At 39.6% G+C, this 27,757-nt stretch overlaps 1 protein-coding gene across 4 annotated transcripts in view; it reads right to left on the reverse strand.

Annotated features, from left to right (window-relative positions):
* Nucleotides 1-1,397: 1,397 nt before the first annotated feature.
* Nucleotides 1,398-27,757, reverse strand: part of efr3a (EFR3 homolog A (S. cerevisiae)) — a 255,603-nt gene continuing 229,243 nt past the window's right edge. For all 4 annotated transcript variants that reach the window (XM_014139101.2, XM_014139102.2, XM_014139103.2 and 1 more), the window contains 6 exons: nucleotides 19,172-19,299; nucleotides 12,052-12,137; nucleotides 11,571-11,619; nucleotides 10,656-10,759; nucleotides 6,247-6,296; nucleotides 1,398-5,839 (listed from right to left, as the gene is read on the reverse strand). In XM_014139101.2, the coding sequence (XP_013994576.1) occupies nucleotides 5,734-5,839; nucleotides 6,247-6,296; nucleotides 10,656-10,759; nucleotides 11,571-11,619; nucleotides 12,052-12,137; nucleotides 19,172-19,299 (523 nt within the window). In that variant the 3' untranslated portion in view covers nucleotides 1,398-5,733. The remainder of the gene's footprint in view (nucleotides 5,840-6,246; nucleotides 6,297-10,655; nucleotides 10,760-11,570; nucleotides 11,620-12,051; nucleotides 12,138-19,171; nucleotides 19,300-27,757) is intronic.

The following is a 27,757-nucleotide window of genomic DNA, read 5'->3' on the forward strand; positions in this document are numbered from 1 at the left end:
GAGCTACTTGGTGAAGACTAGGATGACACACACACACACACAATGGGCAAGACAAAATATTGAAGTGCCTTTGAACAGGGAACGGTAGTAGGTGTGAGGCGCACCGGTTTGAGTGTCAAGAACTGCACCGCTGCTGGGTTTTCACGCTCAACAGTTTTACCTTGTGTATCAAGAATGGTCCAGCACCCAAATGTTAGCCAACTTGACACAACTGTGGGAAGCATTGGGAGTCAACATGGGCCACTATCCCTGTGGAACGCTTTCGACACCTTGTAGAGTCCATGCCCCAACGAATTGAGGCTGTTCTGAGGGCAAAAGGGGGTGCAACTCAATATTAGGAAGTTGTGCCAGCAAGCATTTGGTCTCCCTTGATAAAAATATTTTAAAAAATGTTTTTGCCAATTAGTGTTGAGTTGAGCTCAACTGTGGGTAGTCCTGCGCATCAACCCAAGGGAGGCCAGTTTGGATTTGGCTTCACACCAATCAAATCACATCAAAAGCAAAACATAATTGTCAGAAAAAAGTGTGTTTCTGGTCTGCTTGTGTTGTTGTCCTGCAGTAGGCTAGTTAGCTAAATTGGCCCTTTCCTAAGCCAGTGATGGAGATGGGGATTTGGACTTGTGGTTCTGACTTAATTCTCCGTACTGGCCATTGATTATACCGGCGATTCTGATCTAACCATAAATTAATATACTGTGCTACTTGCCTGAGACGATTTAAGTTTAATATGTAGGCTAGATGTACCCTAGTAGGCTCATGTTACCTAGCTAGCTAACTTAGCTGGTTCATTTTTGCACATGCAATGAAGTTAGGCTACCTTGCTAAAATGCTTGCTAGCCTATGACAACAAAACTAACATTGTGTACTACTGTATGACAGAGTCATAGACCGTTTTTCTAACATGAAATAGGAGGATGGAATTGGCGTTCATTTAGTCTACAACTAGGGTTAGTCAACATGTTTTTTAACTTGTGCGTGCACACACACACATGGTAACTCTCTGTGGTTCTAAATCAGTAATTGTTTAGTAAACTGTGAGAAACATTAACTTGCTGGACCATGCTGTAGGTCATGTAAGTGTTTTTTCCATGTACTATTTGCTTTGTGGACTTCACCAGACAGATGTTTGTCTCCGGTTTTGTGATTAAACAAACGTATGTGTGGTTGAATTTATCTGCCACTGTGACTTGTCTTTTTGTTGTGTCGGCCTTATTGTATATCATGTGGCATATAAACAAGTAGGTTACAGAGCAAACAACGCAATTATCACAACATAGGAAACAAAATGATTACAACCTAACACCCACACAATCTGACTGAGCATTTCAGTGGCCCAAGGAGTCTCAGAGAAATAAACAAATATATATATATATATATATATACACACACACAACAACAACAACAAAAAGTTATTTATTACACAAAGTGATGTTAAATGAAATACACTGCATGGGGCTTTAACAATGATGCTTAATTATAGCCATTGCTGACCAGTCGCTCAAATGATTCTTAATTGGTATACTGTTAATTTCAGTCTATAATCACTATTCTCCATCTCGTCATTGTAATAAGTAGAGAAAATGGACTCAATATCCCTGCAGCCGCTTCACCACAGCGAAGCCTTTGTCAAACCAGGTCTTCAGACCCCCCTGTGGTTGCTGGTTTTCATGCAAACGTATCTCCTTATCCACACAATACTTAAATTGAGCTGCTTATTGAATATTGAATTGTATCTGGCATTAACCCAACTTTTGTCAGGATTTTGTCCTTCGGAAAAGATTTCGTAGATATGTTGGAAGGAAAACAAGCACACATGGGGTCGTCTCAAAACACCAAGAATACATCAGACTTCAGAAAGGCTGGTTTAGCCCAAACAGTGGTCTCCCATTGCACCGTTTTAAGTTATGAGGAGTGCTGATTTTGAACAATAAACAGAAGAACTATAGCTCCCAAACCATTTTCTATCAGGCAACATGCCACTCGTACGATGAATATCTATAAAAAAACATACCATAGTAGACTATTGACAAATTCAGCATAAAGAAAGTAAATGATAGCCTAGTCCCAGACCTGTTTGTGCTCTTGTCTACTCCATTGGAGTCATTGTCAAGCCAATGAGTGACAGGGAATTCGGAATGATAGCAAAAAACAGACTGGCACTCAATCTCAGTCAATGATGCTGTATGGTCTACATTCCTCATGTCTTAAATCCCATAGGTTATACATACACACTTGATATTTCATAATGAATCTCTCGATAAACTCATAGTACTATATGCTATCTGAAGTGACACCACAGTTCAAGATAAGACATTACGTGTTGCAAAAGAAAAACAATCCTATAATCATACAGAGGAAAACATATTGCACTTCGCCATGAATGAGATTACACATTTCTGATATGATTTCAGATTATATGCATCAATAGGGGCATTTCTACATATTAGGTCAAAATGAGCAAAAGGTCTCAGACAAAATTAAAATGTTATTTTCTACAATGGATATGGATGAACATTATTGACTTATGCTGCTCTTGGGTGAGTTTCCCAAAAGTTTCTTAGCTAAGGCAGCAATCTCGACAACCCAGTCGCGATTGAAAAACAATTGGAAAAATCTATGTTTGAGAGCCAATCATCTGTGCTAAATGTGTTATTTATCTGTTTCACAAGTGGCTTAGGTCTGAGTCATAAAGTACCACGTTAGCTACCACGTAAAATATATATATATATAATCCAAGAGGCTACTTCCCAAAAGGTCATTTTCCGCCACCAGCCAATTAAAATGGATGAAGCTAGTGTCCACCAATCACCTTAGCGATTCCCCCAACCCTGCTATCAGAAGCCTTAGTGATTCCCATTTACAATCGTACACCGGTACCGCCCGCCGTCTTTCCTCACTATACTAACCAATTTTGATCCACTAGTCTCGCAAGCTGGACTCAAGTCTCTCAGTGGCTCAGTTTACTTGAGACTGAAAGCCTGGCTGAGCGAGACTTAAACCTTAACATGAAACCACCTTGAACATACAAAACCACCCACAGCAACGTTCTGCAGTATCCTGTTACAGAAGGCACAACAGGATGCCATCACTGAGAACCTTTTGATAACCAACATCACTTTAGCCTCTCTATTCTTCAACTTGAGCCCACGCAATTAACCATCTCAACATCACCCATATTGCTGAAGCCTCTTTTCAAATGCCCCCATAATCATTATTAGAGTGTCTTGTTTGGGAGGACTGTAGACCCCATCTCTGACACTAACCTCTGTAGGACTGAACTATGCCCACCACTTCGCCGAATGGTCCTTTGCTTAGATGGGTCCTTCCAAAATAATCTGTTATAATCAACAACCGCAAATCGAGGACCTTTTCTCCTTGATTAATGCAGCGTTTTACACAGCATGTCTACGTCATACCTAGCACTAGAAATAGGAGAGACACCCGCACCAAGCCAGGATGTAACGATAGTAAAGTACGGTAACAATCTGGGTTATTAAACAGCCCAGTGGCGAGCCCCAAACAGCACACTGACAGATATTTGGTTCTCTCAGAAACCAAATGTTGAGTGACATCATTATTAAGACGTTAGAGGGAGGGAGGGGACGGGTGGGGGCCGTGGCAAATGGATTCTTTGGTAAAGATGAAAGGGTTTTGGTATTCTAGATGGCCAACAGAGTTATGACAGATCTTGTCCTGCCAGGAAAGTTGGAAAACAATATTGGTGAACCCTCTCAATTATATTTTCCCATATACTCTAAATAACAATCAATACTAAATCAAGACAAATCATCAAGACACATATCCACAGGAAGCTGCAAGCTATGAAACCCATGTGAACAATACCAATTATACTGCACATAAACATCTGGCCTATAGCAATAAGCATAACATTGTATATACTGTATCTATATTTATTTGATGCATTGTGATATCAAACCAACACGTCATGTCAAATTGCAGGTTCATCAAATTACTGGAAAGTGAAATGACAGAGATTTGAAATGTGATAATCAATAATGAAAAATCTCTAACTGTTCATGTAAAATGTCTTACAAGAAAATAGATGCAACTATCCAAAGTCCATTGCGTTAGAATATTTGTATTGTGCTCAGCATCGGTGAGAGGATTGAGAAGAAAAAGACGACTTAACAGCCTTCACATGAATCCTGTCAAGACGGTGTAATAAAAATAACTAAATGTTTTTGTACCATATTGTGAAAGTGCTATGAAAATGATAAGCGGAGGTGAAGGGAGTGTTCAGTACAGCTGCCGGAACACTTCAATTAATACCAAAAAATGTGAATGCACTTGGCTGCCATATCATCCTAAACTATCAATATATCAACTAAATGACATGGTGCCTTTAGTAACCAACTGCTTGCTTTTCTATTAGCGTTAGCTGGTCCACAATACCATTCCTCAGTACATGTCCTGAAGGGCATGACTCCAGTAGGTTTTGAACAGTGGTGAACTTTAATTCCTATGGAAGGAACCAAAAGTCAAGACCATAACATAACAGGGGGGGGGTTACTAGCACGTTACTAGCCTGGTCTCATACACAACATTTCTGAAACACTGCCATAAAGGACCTGCAATAAAGAACCCTGCTCAATCCACCCAGATGTCTATTCCAGAATAGAATCTCCACATTTCCAAGACTCTCAATGTTCTACCTGAAATTCACCTTGTCCTTTCAGACAGATTGACATATATGAATTGGTTTTCAATAAATTGGGACATTTCAAAATGTAGACATTTCCAATTAGCATGTCTACAGGGCTTTTCAGTAACAAGGCATTAGCTTTCTGCAGCACTGTGGCTTATCTGCCTGCAAAAGCCAATAAAACAAGCAATTTTTCAGGGTGGCTGCTAAAATTACTTTTCTCTAATATGCACAGAAATGCATGGATACGCATGGATGCGCGTCACAATGGTAAAATGTAAACAACTGGAGACACATTTTGTGAGACAGTTATAATTAACACGGCAGCACTACTGTTGCTAGCAAAATAGTTTTGAAACGATTGCTAACTAACTGTAAACAATTTTAGCTGGCTAGGTAAGCCTCTTGGCTAACTGTGAGGTAAAACAATTCACTTATTTACTGTTAATTAGCCACCACAAATCTCTTTGCTAGCAAGCGCGATGGTATCTTCGAAACGACAAGGTGCCTCCAGTAATGTTCACTTTTCGATATTCTATAACATCTCCACTTTCCAAGTGTATAAGCCAACACACCACAGCTAATTGATTAGACTATAAATACGAATGTGTGTGTGCGCACACGTTCACGTGTGTGTAGCCTGTGTGCGTGTGACTGGAAACTACAGTCATACAGCCATCTCATCTGGTAATAGACACATTAGTCTGAGGAGGGGCAGGAACAATGTGCAGTGTTAAGAAATAGGGAACACAGTATTAGGGCTTAGTGGTACAGTGCCGCAGCTAGTCTCTGCTGTAGCAGACATATCTGGTATAGGGCTAAGGAGCAGACTTAGGGGGTAGGGTTGAGGGTATAGGGTTTTAGTGGTTCTATCCTGCCACTGTTTTTGCTTTAATAGACACGCAGATCTGAAGGGATTAGGAAATGGGTTAGGGTTGAGTGTACACTGTGTTAGTGGTTAGGGTAAGGGCTATGTGGTTGTCTTTGCTCCAGTAGACACACAGGTCTGGGTATGGTTAGTGGTCAGGGTTAGGGTTGAGGATACAAGGCGTTAGTGGCTGGTCTTTGATCTAGTAGACACACAGGTCGGGGAACTTCATCTCGTAGACAGGGACAGACTGGTGTTGAGCATGGCCCGCAGCGATAGACACCACTCCAGAGGGGCTGGGAGGGGGCCTGGGGAAAGAGAGAAAAACAGAGGGAGTAGAAAAGGGAGAGAGGGAAGGGAGAGAGAAATGGGAGAAAAGAGGATGGAATAGCAAAGGGAGAAAGAAAGGTACAGAAATAGGAGGGAAGAGAAAAGAGAAAGAGCGAATGGAGAGAGACAAAATGGAGGAATAAGAAAAAAAGGGAGCAGAAAGGAGGGAAGGTTATAGTTCTTACAAACACAATTCAACACCACAGTTTCTATAGTCTGAGAAGAACAGAGCAGATGGACAGAAAGTAGTTAGGTAAACCTTCAGGGCAGCCTCAGAAATGATTGGACAATACAATTATACATTAAATAATTGAATACAAGGTCTCCCTTGTAAAATATTATTCTGACCTTAAAGGGACTTCTTTTGACCTCAATGGTCACTTACCGGATAGTGAGCTCGAAGATTTGCGCCAGTCTGTCATGTAACATATTGGCCTGTTGATAAAGAGCGACCAGAGTGAAGATGGAGTTCAATATACTTAACATATATTCATCAAAAAGGAGTCTCTATACAATTCAATCAGATGTGATATCGTCTTAAAGTAATGATGGACTGTCATTTCTCTTTGCTTATTTGAACTGTTCTTGCCATAATATGGACTTGTTCTTTTACCAAATAGGGCTATCTTCTGTATACCACCCCTACCTTGTCACAACACAACTGAATGGCTCAAATGCATTAAGGAAAAAAACCTCCACAAATTAACTTTTAACAAGGCACACCTGTTAATAGAAATGCATTCCAGGTGACTACCTCATGAAGCTAGTTGAGAGAATGCCAAGAGTGTGCAAAGCTGTCATCAAGGCAAAGGGTGGCTACTTTGAAGAATCTAAAATCTAAAATATATTTTGATTTGTTTAACACTTTTGTGGTTACTACATGATTCCGTGTGTTATTTCATAGTTTTGATGTCTTCACTATTATTGTACAATGTAGAAAATAGTAAAAATAAAGAAAAACCCTGGAATGAGTAGGTGTGTCCAAACTTTGACTGGTACTGTATATCTCAATAGGTCATGGTTTTTTAGTCTCCAAATATCCACTATTTCTAATGTGTTCATCACTAGCACATTAGAGGCTGCTGCCTATAGGCATAGACTAGGAATCACTGGCCACTTTAAGGAATGGAACACTAGTCACTTTAATAATGTTTACATATCTTGCATTACTCATTTCATATGTATATAATGTTTCTATACTATTATACAGTATCTCATTCACTTAATAATGTTTACATATCTGGCATTACTCATCTCATATGTATATACTGTACTCTATACTATTCTACTGTATCTTAGTCCGTTCCGCTCTGACATCGTTCGTCCATATGTATATAGTCTTAATTCATTCCTACTTAGATTTGTGTGTATTGGGTATATGTTGTGCAATTTGTTAGATAGTACTGCACTGTCGAAGCTAGAAGCACAAGCATTTTGCTACACCCGCAATAACATCTGCTAATCATGTGTATGTGACAAATAAAATTTGATTTGATTGCAGACCTCCACAAGTCTGGTTCATCCTTGGGAGCAATTTCCAAATGCCTGAAGGTAACACGTTAATCTGTACTAACACTAGTACGCAGGTATAAATACCATGGGACCAAGCAGCCGTCATACCGTTCAGGAAGGAGACGCGTTCTGTCTCCTAGAGATTAACGTACTTTTGTGTGAAAAGTGCAAATTAATCCCAGAACAACAGCAAAGGACCTTGTGAAGATGCTGGAGGAAACAGGTACAAAAGTATTTATATCCACAGTAAAACGAGTCCTATATCGACATAACCTGAAAGGCCGCTCAGCAAGGAAGAAGCCACTGCTCCAAAACCGCCATAAAAAAAAGCCAGACTACAGTTTGCAACTGCACATGGGGATAAAGATCGTACTTTTTGGAGAAATGTCCTCTGGTCTGATGAAACTAAAATAGAACTGTTTGGCCATAATGACCATCATTATGTTTGGAGGAAAAAAGGGGAGGCTTACAAGCCAAAGAACACCATCCCAACCGTGAAGCACGGGGGTGGCAGCATCATGTTGTGGGGGTGCTTTCCTGCAGGAGGGACTGGTGCACTTCACAAAATAGATGGCATCATGAGGATGGACAATTATGTGGATATATTGAAGCAACATCTCAAGACATCAGTCAGGAAGTTAAAGCTTGGTCGCAAATGGGTCTTCCAAATGGACAATGTCCCCAAGCATACTTCCAAAGTTATGGCAAATGGCTTAAGGACAACAAAGTCAAGGTATTGGAATGGCCATCACAACTCCCTGACCTCGATCCTATAGAAAATGTGTGGGCAGAACTGAAAAAGCATGTGCGAGCAAGGAGGCCTACAAACCTGACACCGTTACACCAGCTCTGTCAGGAGGAATGCGACAAAATTCACCCAACTTATTGTGGAAGGCTACCCGAAACGTTTGACCCAAGTTAAACAATTTAAAGGCAATGCTACCAAATACTAATTGAGTGTATGTAAACTTCTGGCCCACTGGGAATGTGATGAAAGAAATAAAAGCTGAAAGAAATCTCTCTACTACATTTCACATTCTTAAAATAAAGTGGTGATCCTAACATACCTAAGACAGGGAATTTTTACTAGGATTAAATGTCAGGAAATGTAAAAAACAGAGTTTAAATGTGTTTGGCTAAGGTGTATGTAAACTTCCAACTTCAACTGTAAGTGAATTTGTCCCAATACTTTAGCTCCCCTAAAATGGGGGGACTATGTACCAAAATTGCTGTAATTTCGAAACAGTTCACCAGATATGGATGAAAATACTCTCAAATTAAAGCTGACAGTCTACACTTTAACCTTTTGATTATAGAGCCAAAAGAAGAAAAAACATTCTTCACTGTCCCAATAATAAAAGCTAGACAGGCAGGGAGAATTTAAAATCCAAAAATCAATTAATTTAGCGGTATTGAGCAGTAATGTTATTTTAGTTGAGCAAAATGACACAGCATTAACCATGGCAAATGCATTGAATCGCAGGAAATATGTATTAAAACTGCAAATTCTTCTTTCAGCTCCATGGTAGAATCGCAGGAAATTAGCTTTAAAAAACCCTGTGTTTGCACGTTTTATTATAATTTTTCATTTAACCTTTATTTTTTTACAGGGAAAAGTGCCCTGTATATACAGTGCATTCGTAAAGTATTCAGATCCCTTGACCTTTTCCACATTTTGTTATGTTACAGCCTTATTCTGAAATGGATTCAATTGTTATTTTTCCTCATCAATCTACAGACAATACCCCAAATTGACAAAGCAAAACACGTTTTTAGACATTTTGCAAATGAATTAAAAATAAAAAACTGAAATATTACATTTACATAGGTATTCAGACCATTTAATACTTTATCGAAGCACCTTTGGCAGCGATTACAGCCTTGAGTCTTCTTGGGTATGTCACTACAAGCTTGGAGTTTCTCCCATTCTGCCGCTGAAAAACGTCCCCACAGAATGATGCTGTCACCACCATGCTTCACCGTAGGGATGGTGCCAGGTTTCCTCCAGATGTGACGCTTGGCATTCAGGCAAAATAGTTAAATCTTGGTTTCATCAGACTGGAGAATATTGTTGCTCATGGTCAGAGTCCTTTAGAGACCTTTTGGCAAACTCCAAGCGGGCTGTCATGTGCCTTCCATCTGGCCATTCTACCATAAATGCCTGATTGGTGGAGTGCTGCAGAGATGGTTGTCCTTCTGGAAGGTTCTCCTATCTTCACAAAGGAACTCTGGAGCTCTGTCAGAGTGACCATCGGGTTCTTGGTCACCTCCCTGACCCAAGGCCCTTCTCCCCAAATTGCTCAGTTTGGCCGGGCGGCCAGGTCTAGGAAGAGTCTTGGTGGTTCTAAACTTCTGCCGGGGACCTTCAATGCTGCAGAAATATTTTGGTACCCTTCCCCAGATCTGTGCCTCGACACAATCCTGTCTCGGAACTCTACAGACAATTCCTTCAACCTCATTGTTAAGTTTTTTTCTCTGACATGCACTGTAAACTGTGGGACTTTAAAAAGACAGGCGTGTGCCTTTCCAAATCATGTCCAATCAATTGAATGTACCACAGGTGCTCTCCAATCAAGTGATAGAAATATCTCAAGGATGATCAATGGAAACACCTGAGCACAATTTTTCAAATCTCATAGCAAAGGGTCTGAATACTTATCTAAATAAGGTATTTCTGTTTTTTATTTTTAATGAAAATGTCTAAAAACCTGTTTTTACTTTGTCATGATAGGGTATTGTGTGTAGACTGATGAGGAACATTTTTTTTAAATACATTTTAGAATAAGGCTGTAACGTAACAAAATGTGGAAAAAGTCAAGGGGACTGTATAACATAAATACACATTATACCCAAACATATACACGTTAAAATACAAAATACAGTCATGGGAAGCACAAATACAACATCACAAATCACCAAGACAATTAGTTACATTCCTCCACAAATAAGTCCCCAATCAAAATGTTTAATTGCCCGAACGGCACCAGAACATCAAGATTAAATGTTTTTTTTTTTTTTTCAGCAATAGGGTGCATTAAAACTAAAAGCAGATATACCTAGCTAGGTGGAAACCTTACGAACCTCAAGAATGAACGGGTTAGGCAACTAAGGTGTCTATACTTCAACAACAAAGTCAGATAAGATGGAAGTTTATGAAGTAAGGCCTTGTAAACAAAAAGGGAGTAATGTAAAGATCTATGGGTGTGTGTGTGGGTGTATGTGAAATAGAGCGTATGCAGTGTGTGTGTGGCAGAATTGTGGTCAACGTAGTCTTTGGTTTACCTTGGACTCGCAGTGGGCGGCAATCTCCTCAAACGGAGCCTTCTGGAACTTCTCCATGACCTGGCGCCTCTTCTCCTTCTCCTGCTCCTCCAACCCTGTGGTGTCTGGAGAGAAGAGGGCCGCTTACAAATTACATTTTGTCTCCTATTTCAGGTGGTTTTAACCTGGTATTTACAAAAAAATTATCTGGTAACGTCTTTGTAGTTTGATGCATTAAAGGTCCAATGCAGCCGTTTTTACTTCAATATCAAATATTTTCAGGTTAATAATTAAATAATTAAAGTACCTTACTGTGATTGTTTTCAATTTAAAAAAAAAACAATCTGGTGATGTCACCAGGCAGGCCAAAATGACAAAACAGGCTGAAATTTCAGGCGGTCTTTTCAAAATGAAGTTTTTGACTGCACTGGGCCGTTAAGCTCAGTTGCTCAAAATGGAACATAGTGGTTATTGTGTCAATGAAATCAAATAACATTTTATTGTTCACATACACATGGTTAGCAGATGTTATTGCGAGTGTAGCAAAATGCTTGTTCTTCTAGTTCCGACATTGCAGCAATATCTAACATGTAATCTAACAATTACACAACAACTAACTAATACACACAAATCTTAGTGAAGGAATGGAATAAGAATATATACATATAAATATATGAATGTGCAATGACAGAGCGGCATAGGCAAGATGCAATAGATGGTATAAAATACAGTATATACATATGAGATGAGTAATGCAAGATATGTAAACATGAATCCGAAATCAACAGTTTTGTGTAATACAATCATCACTTTATCAAGAAAGGGGGTTGATTGTTAACTATGCTTGCTAAAATGCTGTGTGGTATGATAGACTTTACAAAGACTAATACGGTTGAAGGTGTTCTGCTCATAGCTACAGGGTTTCCAATGCCTTACCAATGGCCTTTTTCAGAGTCTCGAAGGTGATCTCCTCAGCCAGCGGAGACTGCAAAGAAAGAAAGTGGAGTACTTTACTCAACAGAACCCTGGGCATTGCGAAATCTTCCTTGTACTTACACTATATCAGGTACATATGGTTTTATAATCATTAGAATACTAACAATATATGGCTTTATCCCATATACTACAGACACCAACTTTTCCTGATACCAAGTGAAACCGGATACCCCTATTATCCCCACAACGATCTCAGAAATCACAATCAAAAGACATGACATGTACATTTGTGTGCAATAGAAAGGGAAGGTAGGAGCACTGCTTGGGTGTTCAATGTTGTTGGAGTGTTGAATGTTTAATTTGTTTATATTCAGACATGCAAAAACATAATAGAGCCGCACTCAGAGCCTCCTTTTCCTTTTTTTAATTTTTTTTTATTATTTTCACTGTATCAGGACAGCATACATATGTCCAGACATACCTTGTCTGGTAGGCTATCGGAAGGGAAATCCACTTGAAGAGAAATGGTGTCAACCAAACTCTTTCTTCTGGTGAGGCGGTCTTCATCTGCATCATAAAACAAGTACTTCAGTGGAGGTTGTCATACTACAGTTTGAAGTATACAGTATAGTGTTAGTGGAGAATAGTACTGTAACACACATGTGCAGGTGCTATCTAGTTTCCTTTCTTTTTGTAACCGTGTCATACATTTACATTACATTTACATTTAAGTCATTTAGCAGACGCTCTTATCCAGAGCGACATACATACGATACAAAATACATTTCAATGCCATTAAACATCTCTGAAGTGCAGAGCCTGTAGTGCAGCAGAAAAACTCCCAGCTTGACACATATGCACTCCTCTCACCCCACCGGAGACAGGGGTTTAAATCCCCACTCCAACCCTAATCTGTTTCCCCCCCACCTGCATGTCTCAATAAAAATACAAAAGGAAGAAAATAAAGAAAAAACAAATATGTCAGATGAATGGGTTTCTAAATCAAGATTGAATGCAGTACATTTGTTATATCTTTGTTATATACCATTAAGTATAGTATTGGTGAGACGGTGTGTCACAAACTCTTCAATTAACCTGAATCATATACTTGTTGTGGTGCCCGTCTGAGGTAGTAAGTAAGTAAGCAAGCAAGCAAGCATTGTCCGAGCCAGACCGTTTGTCTATGTGTAACTCTATGTTGTTGTTTGTGTCACACTGCTTTGCTTTATCTTGGCCAGTTCGCAGTTGTAAATGAGAACTTGTTCTCAACTGGCCTACCTGGTTAAATAAAGGTTAAATAAAATACATTTTAAAAAGTCTGTAGTAGGCTACTTTATAAAAGTGTTCATTATTGTAGGTAAAAACCTGTGTAAACCAATGTGACCCATACAGCTTGAAACACACTTTAAACAGGTATGACTAATGAGCGTGGAAAGGTGCTAATGACAGCTCGGTGTGTGTGTCCAGTGTGTTAATGTCCAGTGTGTGTGTGTGTTGTGGATATTGGCATTACCATATTCACACTGAATACTCTTGACTAAAGCAATTTGGTACTGAAACACTAACATGGCGACTACCATGGATCTACGTGATGGTGTCGAATAGTCAGTGGCGACTCGTCATTCAGGGCAGGCTTTCTTGAGTAAGACAGCTCAAAAATGCAGGTGTTTCAGCCTAGCTCAGTGCTTTCTGTGGTGGTGGGGCAGCCAGCGGAAAATACAGAGCGTAGGGGTTGGTAATCTTCTCTAGTTGCGCCGTGATTGGCTGAGTGTTCTGTTACTCATGGGGACACAACCTCACCGCAAAATCTACACGGAGAGCTAGAAAGTTCAAGCCCCTTGGGTGCTGCCATAGATTTACATTAGAAGTGCCCATCCAAGAAGGCTCAAGATCATTGCCCACTGATAAAAGGACCTCAAATCACGTTATATCTACCATAGCTTTGATTGGACTGATCATGTCAACATCCTACTTTCAAAATCGTATCAAGCAAGCTAGACAAGCAGTCATCATCATGAATCCCCTCGACAATCTACTGGCAAATCCTTTACAATCCTTGTCATATGAAGAGAAATTATAGATAAAACATTCAGGTGCTTATCGTCCATAAACAGTACACAACAAGATGGAAATCGCAAATTCAACAATGAGTGGTTTGAAAGATATCAGTGGCTAACTGCAAGCGTTGCAAAGCAATCACTATTTTGCTTCCCCTCACTGCTATTCAGTGGAGAGGGTGTGTGATCTGGGTTTAAATTAAGGGTCTCTTTTACAAGCTTAAAAGGATAAACATTCACATGCAACAGCATGGGCCAGAAAAGGTTGAATACATTGGCCATGCTGTCAATCCAGCATGATTTCTGCTGTGGTCAAAACAACTGGAAACTCGTAACTGGGAAAACTCAGATTGAGAACTGGGAACTCAGGGGAAGAAAATGAGCGCCGACTGGGAACATATATATTGTTTCACCTTTATTTAACTAGGAAAGTCAGTTAAGAACAAATTCTTATTTTCAATGACAGCCTAGGAACAGTGGGTTAACTGTCTTGTTCAGGGGCAAAAATACATGTTTTTACCTTGTCAGCTCGGGGATTCGATCTTGCAACTTTTCGGTTACAAGTCCAACGCTCTAACCACTATGCTACCTGCCGCCCCTGGGAAAATATGTTTTGAACGGTCATCCCACTCGGAATTCCAAGTCGGGAACTCGGTCCTCTTTCTAGAGCTCCGACCTGAAGATCACTGACGTCATGATTCGACCAGTCATCTTGAAAGCACCATAAATTCATGACAATATTTGCCCACAAGAAGAACCGCTGTACTACCATCCTGTTCAAAAATGTATTGTATTCTGCTGCATAAATTATGTAATATGCCAGGGAAATATGTATACTGTAGCTAAGAAAGTGTATGTGGTGTAGTAAGCTGTTAGTAGCCCATGTGCCTCACCTAAAAATGTGGTCCCTTTCCCCCTCATAACTTAGCTTACTAATCTGACTTGTTAGTGCATATGTAGCCTATAGCTTGTTTTAGAGAAATGTCATCATAGAATATTGTAAGAGCTTTCATTGTCTGCTTATATGCCCCCTTTATTTATCCCATGGTTCTGACTTGGTGTACAGGGAGAATACTGTAAGAACGGCCTATGTTCTGAAATATGTAGTTGTACATTTCAAAAGTGCTGAACAAATAAACTCAGCAAAAAAAGAAACTGACCTTTTTCAGGACCCTGTCTTTCAAAGATAATTTGTAAAAATCCAAATAACTACACAGATCTTCACTGTAAAGGGTTTAAACACCGTTTCCCATGCTTGTTCAATGAACCATAAACAATTAATGAACATGCACCTGTGGAACGGTCGTTAAGACACTAACAGCTTACAGACGGTGGGCAATTAAGGTCACAGTTATGAAAACTTAGGACACTAAAGAGGCCTTTCTACTGACTCTGAAAAACACCAAAACACACTGCGTGAACGTGCCTTAGGCATGCTGCAAGGCATGCATGAGGACGGCAGATGTGGCCAGGGCAATAAATTGCAATGTCCGTACTGTGAGATGCCTAAGACATCGCTACAGGGAGACAGGACGGACAGCTGATTGTCCTCGCAGTGGCAGACCACGTGTAACAACACCTGCACAGGATCGGTACGTCTGAACATCATACCTGCGGGACAGGTACAGGATGGCAACAAAAATTGCCTGAGTTACACCAGGATTGCACAATCCCTCCATCAGTGCTCAGACTGTCCGCAATAGGGTGAGAGAGGCTGGACTGAGAGCTTGTAGACCTGTTGTAAGGCAGGTCCTCACCAGACATCACTGGGAAACAACATCGCCTATGGGCACAAACCCACAGTCGCTGGACCAGCTGCTCGTTCTGTGCGTGACTTCCTGCAAGACAGGAATGTCAGTGTTCTGCCATGGCCAGCGAAGAGCCCGGATCTCAATCCCATTGTTGGATCGGAGGGTGAGAAAAATGTCCGGGAACTTGCAGGTGCCTTGGTGGAAGAGTGGGGTAACATCTCACAGCAAGAACTGGCAAATCTGGTGCAGTCCATGAGGAGGAGATGCAATGCAGTACTTAATGCAGCGGGTGGCCACACCAGATACTTACTGTTACTTTTGATTTTGACGCACCTTTTGTTCAGGGACACATTATTCCATTTATGTTAGTCACATGTCTGTGGAACTTGTTCAGTTTATGTGTCAGTTATTGAATGTTCTTATGTTCGTACAAATACAGTTGACAATGAGAGGATGTTTCTTTTTTTGTTGACTTTATTTGGTTAACTTTAGTTAGCTATGAGAATTGGTTTGTATTGCTAGTATTCTATCGATTGGGATTATGGTTCATTGTTTAGCTAGCATATCTAAACAAAAGATTCCACTTCGCCAGATGATTACTTGACCCATCAAGGTAGCCAGGTGTGTCTGGCGGTGATTATGGCTATCATTGTATAATAATGCCAAAATATTTGTATCTGGAATTTGTCTTTCAGCATCAGTAGAACACGCCTGACTCTCCTCCACCAGTCATACAAGGAGAATGGTCTAATGCCTCCCATCAAAAAGAGAGCTGGCCCAAGCAAGCACAGGTTACACCTGAAGCATGAGGACTTGCAGCGAGTGGTGAACTTCATCAACTACTATGCAGAGGATAATGTAATAGTATTACCAGGACACCACCCAGGACACAAACACTTTGGTGGAAAGCTGCTGCCATCCCATGTGACAAAAGCAGCAGTGTGGCGTCTTTACAAGGAATCGATGACAACACTTGGTATGTAAAGCATAAACAACACGTTTTGATTATTTAATTGACCTCCAACATGATTGGCACTACTTTTATGGATCTCACATTATTTCTGTATTTTCCAGAGGTATGTGTAGTCGGGCTGTGTTATCATTTTAACTTCCAGTTTACAAGATAATGTTTCTGTATGCAGTGCTGCTGCTCTGCACATTTGTAGTTAAGTGAAACTTACCTGATAATGATGTATTAAAAAATGATATTACGTTTTACGTTACATTTTCTTTTCATTAACTCATCTTAATGTTATTTTGTTGTTGCAGGTGCACTATTCTTCTGACCCTATGGAGCCAGATACCCATCTACTTTTTATCTCGCAAGTGTGGCTTGTTTGGTGTCTGCTGTGAAGGAATACCACAACAAGTCAACTACTTGATTGATGAAGGCATGTCATCCAGCAAAGGCAGCAGCGCAGTCATCAACTACATGCACCGTTTCTTCACCAACTACGGAGTTGGGAAAACACGTGTGAACCTGAATTGTGATAACTGCAGTGGCCAAAACAATAACAAATTTGTGCTCTGGTATTGTGCCGGGCTGACCATGCACAAGCTCCACCACAGTCTGGAACTTCACTTCCTGATCACAGGCCACACCAAGCTGCTGCGCAACGCTGACATCCTTCCTCCCATAGATGGTCTGCCTGTACAAGCACCAACTGGACTGGACACAGCTAGACAAACGTATGTTTTTGAGAAGATCAGGGAGTTTTGCGACGAAGAGGACATCACATGTCCTGCAACAAAGTCAAGAGCAGGACAGAAACAGGCTCTCCGAATATAGATTCCCTTGTTCGTGTGTGGTTCGGACGGACCAGTCATCAGCACTATCTGCAGTGCCTCTATTCAAATGACTCTCCTAACATACGTTGCTGCTACAATAAAAACATTTTATCCTGCTGCTCAGCCACTTTACCCCTGATTGTAAGCATATAACTACCTCATCTATCACTGATATTGTTATTGTACATACTGTATATTATTTTATTTATATTGACAGGATCCATTTCTGATATTGCTACTATGCAAGTAACCACTTGGCTGTACCGTTTACACCTTCTGTAGAGACCCACACTACTCACTGTTTAGCACATGACCTCACATGTGAAACCTTAAAGAGATGGGTGGGGCTGGCTTAAGAGGGTGTGAACAATGCTGAATGGGTGTAGACAAAGGAGAGCTCTCCAGTAGGTACCAAAACATTCAAAGACCATTTTCTCAAAAGGGAGTTTACAAGTTCATCAACTTTCAGAGGATAATTACTTTCCCATTGTTCCTCAAAAATGCAGTGTATGATATACCATTTTGTAGCTCTGAGTCTCTACTTTTACCCAACGTAAAAAACACTAATTTCAAATTGTGTTACATAAGGCCGATTTGAGCTGGTTGGTCACAAACGTAGAAAGTACAGTGCTTTCAAAGTTAATCACATGTGACAGCATACAATAAGAATTATAAACAGTACAAGTTAAATGATACTACTGTACTAAGTACTGACAAATACAAGCAGCCTAAATAAAATATCTAACACATTTGACATATCTATGCTACACAGCAAATTCTGCAGAGATGACTAGTATCAACATTACTCACAAAACCCTTTACTGCTATACACCTATAAATTGTACTCACCATAACAGAAATCCAAATGCAAGCGCCATAGTTACAAACATTAATATCATACAGTACACTTGAAGTATGAATTGAAAGACATATCTAATTGACAAATCATTCAACAATGCTCTGGAATCTACAAGGCTACTTCTACCCACTTTGAGAGGTCAAAGGTGAACATGTGAGAATTGGGGCTCTGGTCCGAAGTTGAGGTGAAATCGTAATCTATAGGTCAACGACCTCCAACCTTGGTGCTATCGATGTGCAATGGGTCAGTTGGCTTTAAATAATACACTAATTTAGCTTCACTTATAAACATACTTGTGTTGAAAAGGTCGGAGTCTAGCTCACTTGACAATACACTAAAGAGAAACCCAAATATTCACTGCATTCAATTAGTGTTGAGCCAAAATGGACACCAACAGAGCATGTTGCACCATGTTGGGAGAGCAGTGACACAGGTACTATGACTACAAAGGATTGGGCGTCAAACTAAGCTCCTCTACTTGGTCTGGTTACCTTGCGATGTCTGCCTGCACCTGTGGAGGATCTTCCCTACCGTGTATAGAACTGAGTCAAACAATAGGAGTGGGAAGGAAAAAAAACAAACAGCTAATTACCATGTTGCTTTCTGAGTCAATTTAAGACTTACCACACTCTTACTGTACAAGTAAGAACTTAAATGATTTATAGTCAATGTTTATCAAGAGTATAGAAATAACGACACCCTACCTACATGAACAACTGAAATAAATTAAAACATATTTCTGTACATCAGGGGTCACCAACCTTGTTCCTGGAGAGCTACTGTCCTGTAGGTTTTCGCTCCAACCCTAATCTAGCATACCTGATTCTAATAATTATCTTATTGATAAGCTGAATCAGGTTAGTTATAACTGGGGTTGGAGAGCCCTGTCCTATATTAACAAATGTGAAAACTATATTATGCTAAATGTGCTTACACCTTATAGTTCCGATGTAACTGATTGATCTGATATCCAATGTTTCCAATGTGTTTTCAGGTTCTGGAAAGCTTCTCGGAGTAGGAATGGTGATCTGGGATGAGGTCCCCCCTGTCCATGTAAATCTTATTCATTGTGGTCTAAAAGGCAAAACTGAACCTAAATCAGCACTCCCCATTTGTGTTTTCTCCTATCTACAAAACTTTGCTTACCTGTCACTTGAGGGATGTAGGGGATTGAGAGACGCTCAGCGTTGTATCCTGGGCCGACCAGGCACTCCGCGAGGTCAACCGTCTGGAAATACAGGCTCCGGTCTTCCTTCTCAAGACAATTTGGAAGCCTGAAGAGGAAGGAAAACCGTAGTGAGAGAGCTAAACTTAATGCTAATTCCAGGTAAAGCGCTCTTATTTGCTATGACAAAAACAGAGACATATATTTATGTGCTAGTGTGGTAACTTGAGGCATAGAGAATGGTTAACGAGTGACACAATGAATGGTAGGCTATATTAAAGCCTACAATACACTCTTTGCAAACAGTGCCTTCAGAAAGTATTCATACCCCTTGACTTAATCCACATTTTGTTGTGTTACAGCCTGAATTCTAAATCGTTTTTGTCACCCATGTACATACAATATCCCATAATGACATGTGAAAACATGTTTTTAGAAGTTTTTGCGAAAATGAAATACAGAACAATCAATTTTAACCACTCCCTCTTCAAATTAGGGTTAATGTGAAAAGCTCTTAAAAAGAGAACATTGTATTATTTCTTTGTACTCCCTGATGAAGGCCATGCAGCCGAAACGCGTCGGATTTTTAAAAACATTGTTTCTATTGAACATGCCATACTAATAAAGGCATTTTAATCAATTATATGAAGAGTGCCTTGGTCCTCCTTTCTTTTTGATGACCAACTCACCCCTTTTACCAAAGAGCACCTTCTGTCTACCAACAATTACTATTGTGTACCTTAGTAGCGCTTCCCTTCCTCCTCTTTCTACTAGTTACATACACTACCGTTCAAAAGTTTGGGGTCACTTAGAAATGTCCTTGTTTTTTTAAGAAAAGCACATTTTTTTGTCCATTAAAATAACAGAACATTGATCAGAAATACAGTGTAGACATCGGTAATGTTGTAAATGACTATTGTAGCTGGAAACGGCAGATTTTTTATGGAATAGCTACATAGGCGTACGGAGTCCCATTATCAGCAACCACCACTCCTGTGTTCCAATGGCACGTTGTGTCAGCTAATCCAAGTTTATCATTTTAAAAGGCTAATTGCTAATTAGAAAACCTTAGTACCCGCAAAACACCATTTCAACATCAACATTGAAGAGGCGACTCCGGGATACTGGCCTCCTAGGCAGAGCTCCACTGTCCAATGTCTGTGTTCTTTTGCCCATCTTAATCTTTTATTTTTATTGGGCAGTCTGAGATACGGCTTTTTCTTTGCAACTCTGCCAGCATCCCAGAGTCGCCTCTTCACTGTTGACGTTGAGACTGGTGTTTTGTGGGTACTATTTAATGAAGCTGCCAGTTGAGGACTAGACACTCCAATGTACTTTTGCTCAGTTGTGCACCGGGGCCTCCCACACCTCTTTCTATTCTGGTTAGAGCCAGTATGCGCTGTTCTGTGAAGGGAGTAGTACACAGCATGTACAAGATCTTCAGTTTCTTGGCAATTTATTGCATGGAATAGCCTTAATTTCTCAAAACAAGAATAGACTGACGAGTTTCAGAAGAAAGTTCTTTGTTTCTAGACATTTTGAGCCTGTAATTGAACCCACAAATGCTGATGCTCCAGATACTTAACTAGTCTACAGGCCAGTTTTATTCCTTATTTAATCAGAACAACAGTTTTCAGCTGTGCTAACATAATTGCAAAAGGGTTTTCTCATGATCAATTAGGCGTGAAAAATGATAAACCTGGATTAGCTAACACAACGTGCCATTGGAACAGGAGTGATGGTTGCTGATAATGGGACTCTGTACGCCTATGTAGATATTCCATTAAAAAAGTCTGCCGTTTCCAGCTACAATAGTCAATTACAACAATAACAATGTCTACACTGTATTTCTGATGATATTTTAATGGACAAAAAATGTGTTTTTATTTAAAAAACAAGGACATTTCTAAGTGACCCTAAACTTTTGAACTGTAGTGTAAGTATTCACACCCCTGAATCAATACTTTGTAGAAGCACCTTCGGTGGCGATTACAGCTTTGAGTCTTTTGGGGTACATTTCTAAGAGCTTGTTCTTAAAAAAGTTCTTCAAGCTCTGTCAAGTTTATTGTTGATCATTGTTAGACAGCCATTTTCATGTCTTGCCATAGATTGTCAAGCCGATTTAAGTCAACACTATAACTGGGCCATTTATGAACATTCAATGTCTTCTTGGTAAGCAACTCCAGGGTAGATTTGGCCTTGTGTTTTAGGTTATTGTCCTGCTGAAAGGTGAATAGTCTCCCAGTGTATGTTGGAAAGCAGACAACCAGGTTTTCCTCTCAGAATTTCCCTGTGCTTAGCTCTATTCAGTTCATTTTTATAAAAAAACTCCCTAGCCCTTGCCAATGACAAGCATACCCATAACATGATTCAGCCACCACCATGCTTGAAAATATGAAGTGATGTGTTGTGTAGGATTTGCCAAAACCTAAAGTTAATTTCTTTTCACATTTCTGGCAGAATTACTTTAGTGCCTTGTTGCAAACAGGATGCATGTTTTGGAATGTTTTTTTTATTCTGTACAGGCTTCCTTCTTTTCACTCTGTCATTTAGGTTAGTATTGTGGAGTAACTACAATGTTGTTGATCCATTCTCAGTTTTCTCCTATCACAATCATGATACTCTGTAACTGTTTAAAAATCACAATTGGCCTCATGGTAAAATCCCTGAGCAGTTTCCTTACTCTCTGGCAACTGAGTTAGGAAGGACACCTGTATCTTTATAGTAACTGGGAGTATTGATACACCATCCAAAGCCTAATTAATAACTTCACCTTGCTCAAAGGGATTTTCAGCGACTGCTTTTTTATTTTATTTTTTACCCTTCTTTACGAGACATTGAAAAACTTCTCTGGTCTGTGCTTGGAATTCACTACTTGACTGAGGGACCTTACAGATAATTGTACTGTATGTATGTGTGCGGTACAGAGATGGGATACCCTAGTGAATTTAAAAAAAAAAAATCCTATAGAATCCTATAGGATTCTCACAATCCTATAGGATTTTGTATCCCCTCTATCAGAATCATATTGGAATCATATTGAACTACCTTTTTTTCCTATTGGAAATCAAAAGTAAATCCTACTGGACCCTATATGATTATTGCAATCCTATAGGATTTTGTATCCCCTCTATCAGAATCCTATTGGACTACTTTTTTTTCTTAATGGAAATCAAAAGTTATCCTGTTGGATCCTATAGGTTTTTGTTGAGACTGGTAGGATTTTGTCTCTCCAATCAGAATCTCATTAGAAATTTTTTTTCTTAATCGAACCCATTAAATTATAGTTTGTCGTCATTAGTTCCAGTATTATAAAACAACATTAACTACGACAATTTCGTTGAACGGAAAACAACAGTTCCATATTAATTTCTGTTTGATTCACCTGTAAGAAAACCTTTGTCTTTAAAAGTGACTGATGACTTCACTGATAGGCTAAGTAACGCTGCGAGCTCGTGATAACTCGCCACCTGTGGCTGTGCAGAGAATCTCCGGTTTTCTAACATTGTTATTCTAACTGTTTTATCCTACACTGTGCATGAATGCAACAACTGTGAATACTACTAATCAAATTACTTGTATTTTGAAACGAGCACCTTATTAACTGCATATGCACCAAAAACCCTGTTGTTTTGACAAGTGGCAATGAATCACGCATATTGATTTCGGGATAAATCAGGTTATATGCGCTGTTGAAACTAACAACTCAAAAACCACATGGAAACTGGAAATATTGTTTACATCACTTGTTAGAGGACAACCTGCTGAAGACAACCAGCTACTTTTTTAAAGTGATGCAGTTTGATTTTGGGGGTCGCTAAAACGGAAAAAGAAACAACACTTATTTATCAATCACTCATATTGATATAACGTTGAAATCAATCGAACGAGAGGGGGGAGTCGGGTTGCACATCCTGTTCAAACTAACCTTACTCAAAAATCACACAGAATTTGGGAATAATATGTCTCTCACTGGTTAGAGGACAACTTTGTTTCAAGTGGGTTGCCAACTTTGAAAGGTAAACACAACACTATTTTGCTAAAGTGGCAATATGTAACTTTTTGGGCGATTCGAACTCATTTCCATAGAAATGTGAGTTATAGATCGGTCATTCTATTTGAAAAGAAGTCTAAGAAGCATATGTGCTATTTCTATGCTTCCCGTTCTTAAGTTTTGTTTTGTACACCAGCTTCAAACATCTGAAACAATAGTATTTTTGGTTATGGAAAATATCTTTCACAGCGGTTTAGAAGGTACAATAATTCTCTACACTATACTAGTTTATTTTGTACATCAACTGAAATTAGGCGAACTATTAGAGTTTTAGCGACCAGGAAATGGAGGCGCGATTTCTGCAGAATGCAACTTTAATCACTGATATCAATATCAATTTGAAATCAATAGAGCGGGGGCAAATGCTTGGGGTGTATGGATTGTTTAAACTAACACTATTCAAAGGCCACACTGAATCGGATAATTATTTTCAAATCACTGGTTAGAAGAACATTTGCTGAAGACAGTGATCTAAATTCGAGAACGTCGGATGAAAGTTTTGGGAGGCTGCCGAAGAAAACAAATCAGTTGCTTTGTTATTTAACTTAAATGAATCACAACCTGCCATAGGATATCAAGAGTGACAAGGGTTGGCTGTTATTTGAGTGATAGTTACTCTCAAATCCATGTAAAGGTGTGTTGGCCAGTGACTTTTATACAGAGAGCACTCCTAATTTTCCTTGCCATTTGAGTTGGAAAATGATGATAGAATTCTAAGTCCAAAGATCGCCAACGTGTATTGTTTACAAAACCAATGATATTGATCTGTTTTAAGCAATCGATGTTGTGTCATTGTGATTACTATCAATGTTTATACGAACGTCACTAATCTGAGGTAAAAAGGATGCGCAATTACCCTCAATTCAATGTGGTCAAACCGTGAGCTTGTGTAATGTAGTAATGCATACTGTCCACGTACAGGAAATTAGCGGTGTAATGTAGTAATGCATACTGTCCACGTACAGGAAATTAGCGGTGTAATGTAGTAATGCATACTGTCCACGTACAGGAAATTAGCGGTGTAATGTAGTAATGCATACTGTCCACGTACAGGAAATTAGCGCAATATATAATATTCAATATGTAAAAATAAATCAACATTTCAATTTATGCTGATAGTGTATACATGTATATTTCATTTTAGGCTGATAGTGAACACAATTCTCACTAGTTTAACCATTTATAAAGTTAAAAAGATCTCTTATGCACAATTTAACCGGGCGCACTAGGAAGAGCTCCCATAATGACTGTGCAGCAGCCCATTCATTCACCCTGCCTACTTATTATAACCTGTCAAGGCATAGTGTTGATATTATTCTACTCATTGTTATTTCAGACCACATTGTATGGACACTATAATTGGATAAATACAGCTTTATTGGACAATCTCACAGCTAAATATGGCACAGAAAAAGCCTCTTTCCCGTGTTTCCAGATCTGTGCCTACTCACACCAGTGGCAATTCCCTGAGGTTCTCAACCTCTTCAGCACACCATCACAATATAGGAAAGATTAAAGGCTGCAAGTTAATTTGCAGTATGACCAATTGAAAAATCTTGTCAGATTTTGGAACCAGTCTTATTGGACTCCTATAGTATTCTATCTATAGGATAAAATCCTATAGGATAGGTTCCAAAATCTGATTGGATTTTCTATTGGATTTTTCTATTGGAATCCTACAGGATTTTTTGACTAGGATTTCTTTGTGTGTCCTCATCCTTCAGCAATTACCACCATATGTTAAAGGTATGCTACAGGACTTTGGCAATGAAGCCATTTATTTACTTCCCCAGAGTCAGATGAACTTGTGGATACCATATTTACAGTACCAGTCAAAAGTTGGGACACGCCTACTCATTCAAGGTTTAAAAAATAAATACAAAATTTAAACTATTTTCTACATTGTTGAATAATAGTGAAGACATCAAAACGATGAAATAACACATATGGAATCATGCAGTAACGAAGAAAAGTGTTTAACAAATCTAAATATATTTTAGATTCTTCAAAGTAGCCACCCTTTGCCTTGATGACAGCTCTGCACACTCTTGGCATTCTCTCAACCAGCTTCATGAGGAATGCTTTTCCAACAGTCATGAAGGAGTTCCCACATATGCTGAGCACTTGCTGGCTGCTTTTTCATCACTCTGGCGACCAACTCATCCCAAACCATCTCAATTCATTTGAGGTCGGGTGATTGTGGAGGCCAGGTCATCTTATGCAGCACTCCATCACTCTCCTTAGTCAAATAGCCCTTACACAGCCTGGAGGTGTGTTTTGGGTCATTGTCCTGTTGAAAAACAAATGATAGTCCCACTAAGCGCAAACCAGATGTGATGGCGTATCGCTGCAGAATGCTGTGGTAGCCCTGCTGGTTAAGTGTGCCTTGAATTCTAAATGACAGTGACAGTGTTGCCAGCAATGCACCCCCACACCACCTCCTCCATGCTTCATTGTGGGAACCACACATGCGGAGATCATCCATCCACCTACTCTGCATCTCATTAACACACGGCGGTTGGAACCAAAAATCTCAAATTTGGACTCATCAAACCAAAGGTCAAATTTCCACCGGTCTAATGTCCATTGCTCGTGTTTCTTGGCCCAAGCAAGTCTCTTTTTCTTATTGGTGTCCTTTAGTAGTGGTTTCTTTGCAGAAATTAGACCACGAAGGCCTGATTCACAGTCTCCTCTGAACAGTAGATGTTGAGATGTGTCTGTTACTTGAACTCTGCAGCCCAAATAAATGCTTCCCAATCTGAGGTGCAGTTAACCTGTTATGGATAGGGGGCAGTATTTTCACGGCCGGATAAAAAAACGTACCCGATTTAATCTGTTTATTACTCCTGCCCAGTAACTAGAATATGCATATAATTGTTTGATTTGGATAGAAAACACCCTAAAGTTTCTAAAACTGTTTGAATGGTGTCTGTGAGTATAACAGAACTCATATGGCAGGCCAAAACCTGAGAAGATTCCAAACAGGAAGTGCCCTCTCTGACCATTTCTTGGCCTTCTTTAGCCTCTTTATTGAAAACAGAGGATCTCTGCTGTAACGTGACACTTTCTAAGGCTCCCATAGGCTCTCAGAAGGCGCCAGAATGTTGAATGATGACTCTGCAGTCCCTGGCTGAAAAACAGTAGCGCATTTGGATAGTGGTCGATCTGAGAACAATGAGACGGGTGCGCGCGTGCACGTGAAGAGTCCATTTTACATTTTCAGTCTGAACGAAAACGACGTCTCCCAGTCGGAATATTATCGCTATTTTACGAGAAAAATCGCATAAAAATTGATTTTAAACAGCGTTTGACATGCTTCGAAGTACGGTAATGGAATATTTTGACATTTTTTGTCACGATACGCACCGGCGCGTCACCCTTCGGATAGTGTCTTGAACGCACAAACAAAACGCCGCTATTTGGATATAACTATGGATTATTTGGAACAAACCAACATTTGTTGTTGAAGTAGAAGTCCTGGGAGTACATTCTGACGAAGAACAGCAAAGGTAATCCAATTTTTCTTATAGTAAATCTGAGTTTGGTGAGTACCAAACTTGGTGGGTGTCAAAATAGCTAGCCTGTGATGGCCGGGCTATCTACTCAGAATATTGCAAAATGTGCTTTCACCGAAAAGCTAATTTAAAATCGGACACCGCGATTGCATAAAGGAGTTCTGTATCTATAATTCTTTAAATAATTATGTTTTTTGTGAACGTTTATCGTGAGTAATTTAGTAAATTCACCGGAAGTGTTCGGTGGGAATGCTAGTTCTGAACGTCACATGCTAATGTAAAAAGCTGGTTTTTGATATAAATATGAACTTGATTGAACAAAACATGCATGTATTGTATAACATAATGTCCTAGGAGTGTCATCTGATGAATAGCATCAAAGGTTAGTGCTGCATTTAGCTGTGGTTTTGGTTTTTGTGACATTATATGCTAGCTTGAAAAATGGGTGTCTGATTATTTCTGGCTGGGTACTCTCTTGACATAATCTAATCTTTTGCTTTCGTTGTAAAGCCTTTTTGAAATCGGACAGTGTGGTTAGATAAAGGAGAGTCTTGTCTTTAAGATGGTGTAAAATAGTCATATGTTTGAAAAATGGAAGTTTTCGGATTTGAGGAGTTTGTAATTCGGCAACGCCCTATCATTGGATATTGGAGCGGTGTTCCGCTAGCGGAACATCTAGATGTAAGAGGTTAACTCTAATGAACTTATCCAGCAGAGGTAACTCTGGGTCTTCCTTTCCAGTGGCGGTCCTCATGAGAGCCAGTTTCATCATAACGTTTGATGGTTTTTGCTACTGCACTTGACCTTTCAAAGTTCTTGAAATGTTCTGGATTTACTGACTTTCATGTCTTAAAGTAATGATGGACTGTAATTTCTCTTTGCTTATTCGAGCTGTTCTTGCCATAATATGGACTTGGTCTTTTACTAAATAGGGCTATCTTCTGTATACCACCCCTACCTTGTCACAACATAACTGATTGGCTCAAATGCATTAAGAA

The sequence above is a fragment of the Salmo salar genome, chromosome ssa14 (genome assembly GCF_905237065.1).
Source record: "Salmo salar chromosome ssa14, Ssal_v3.1, whole genome shotgun sequence".
NCBI classification, from domain to species: domain Eukaryota; kingdom Metazoa; phylum Chordata; class Actinopteri; order Salmoniformes; family Salmonidae; genus Salmo; species Salmo salar.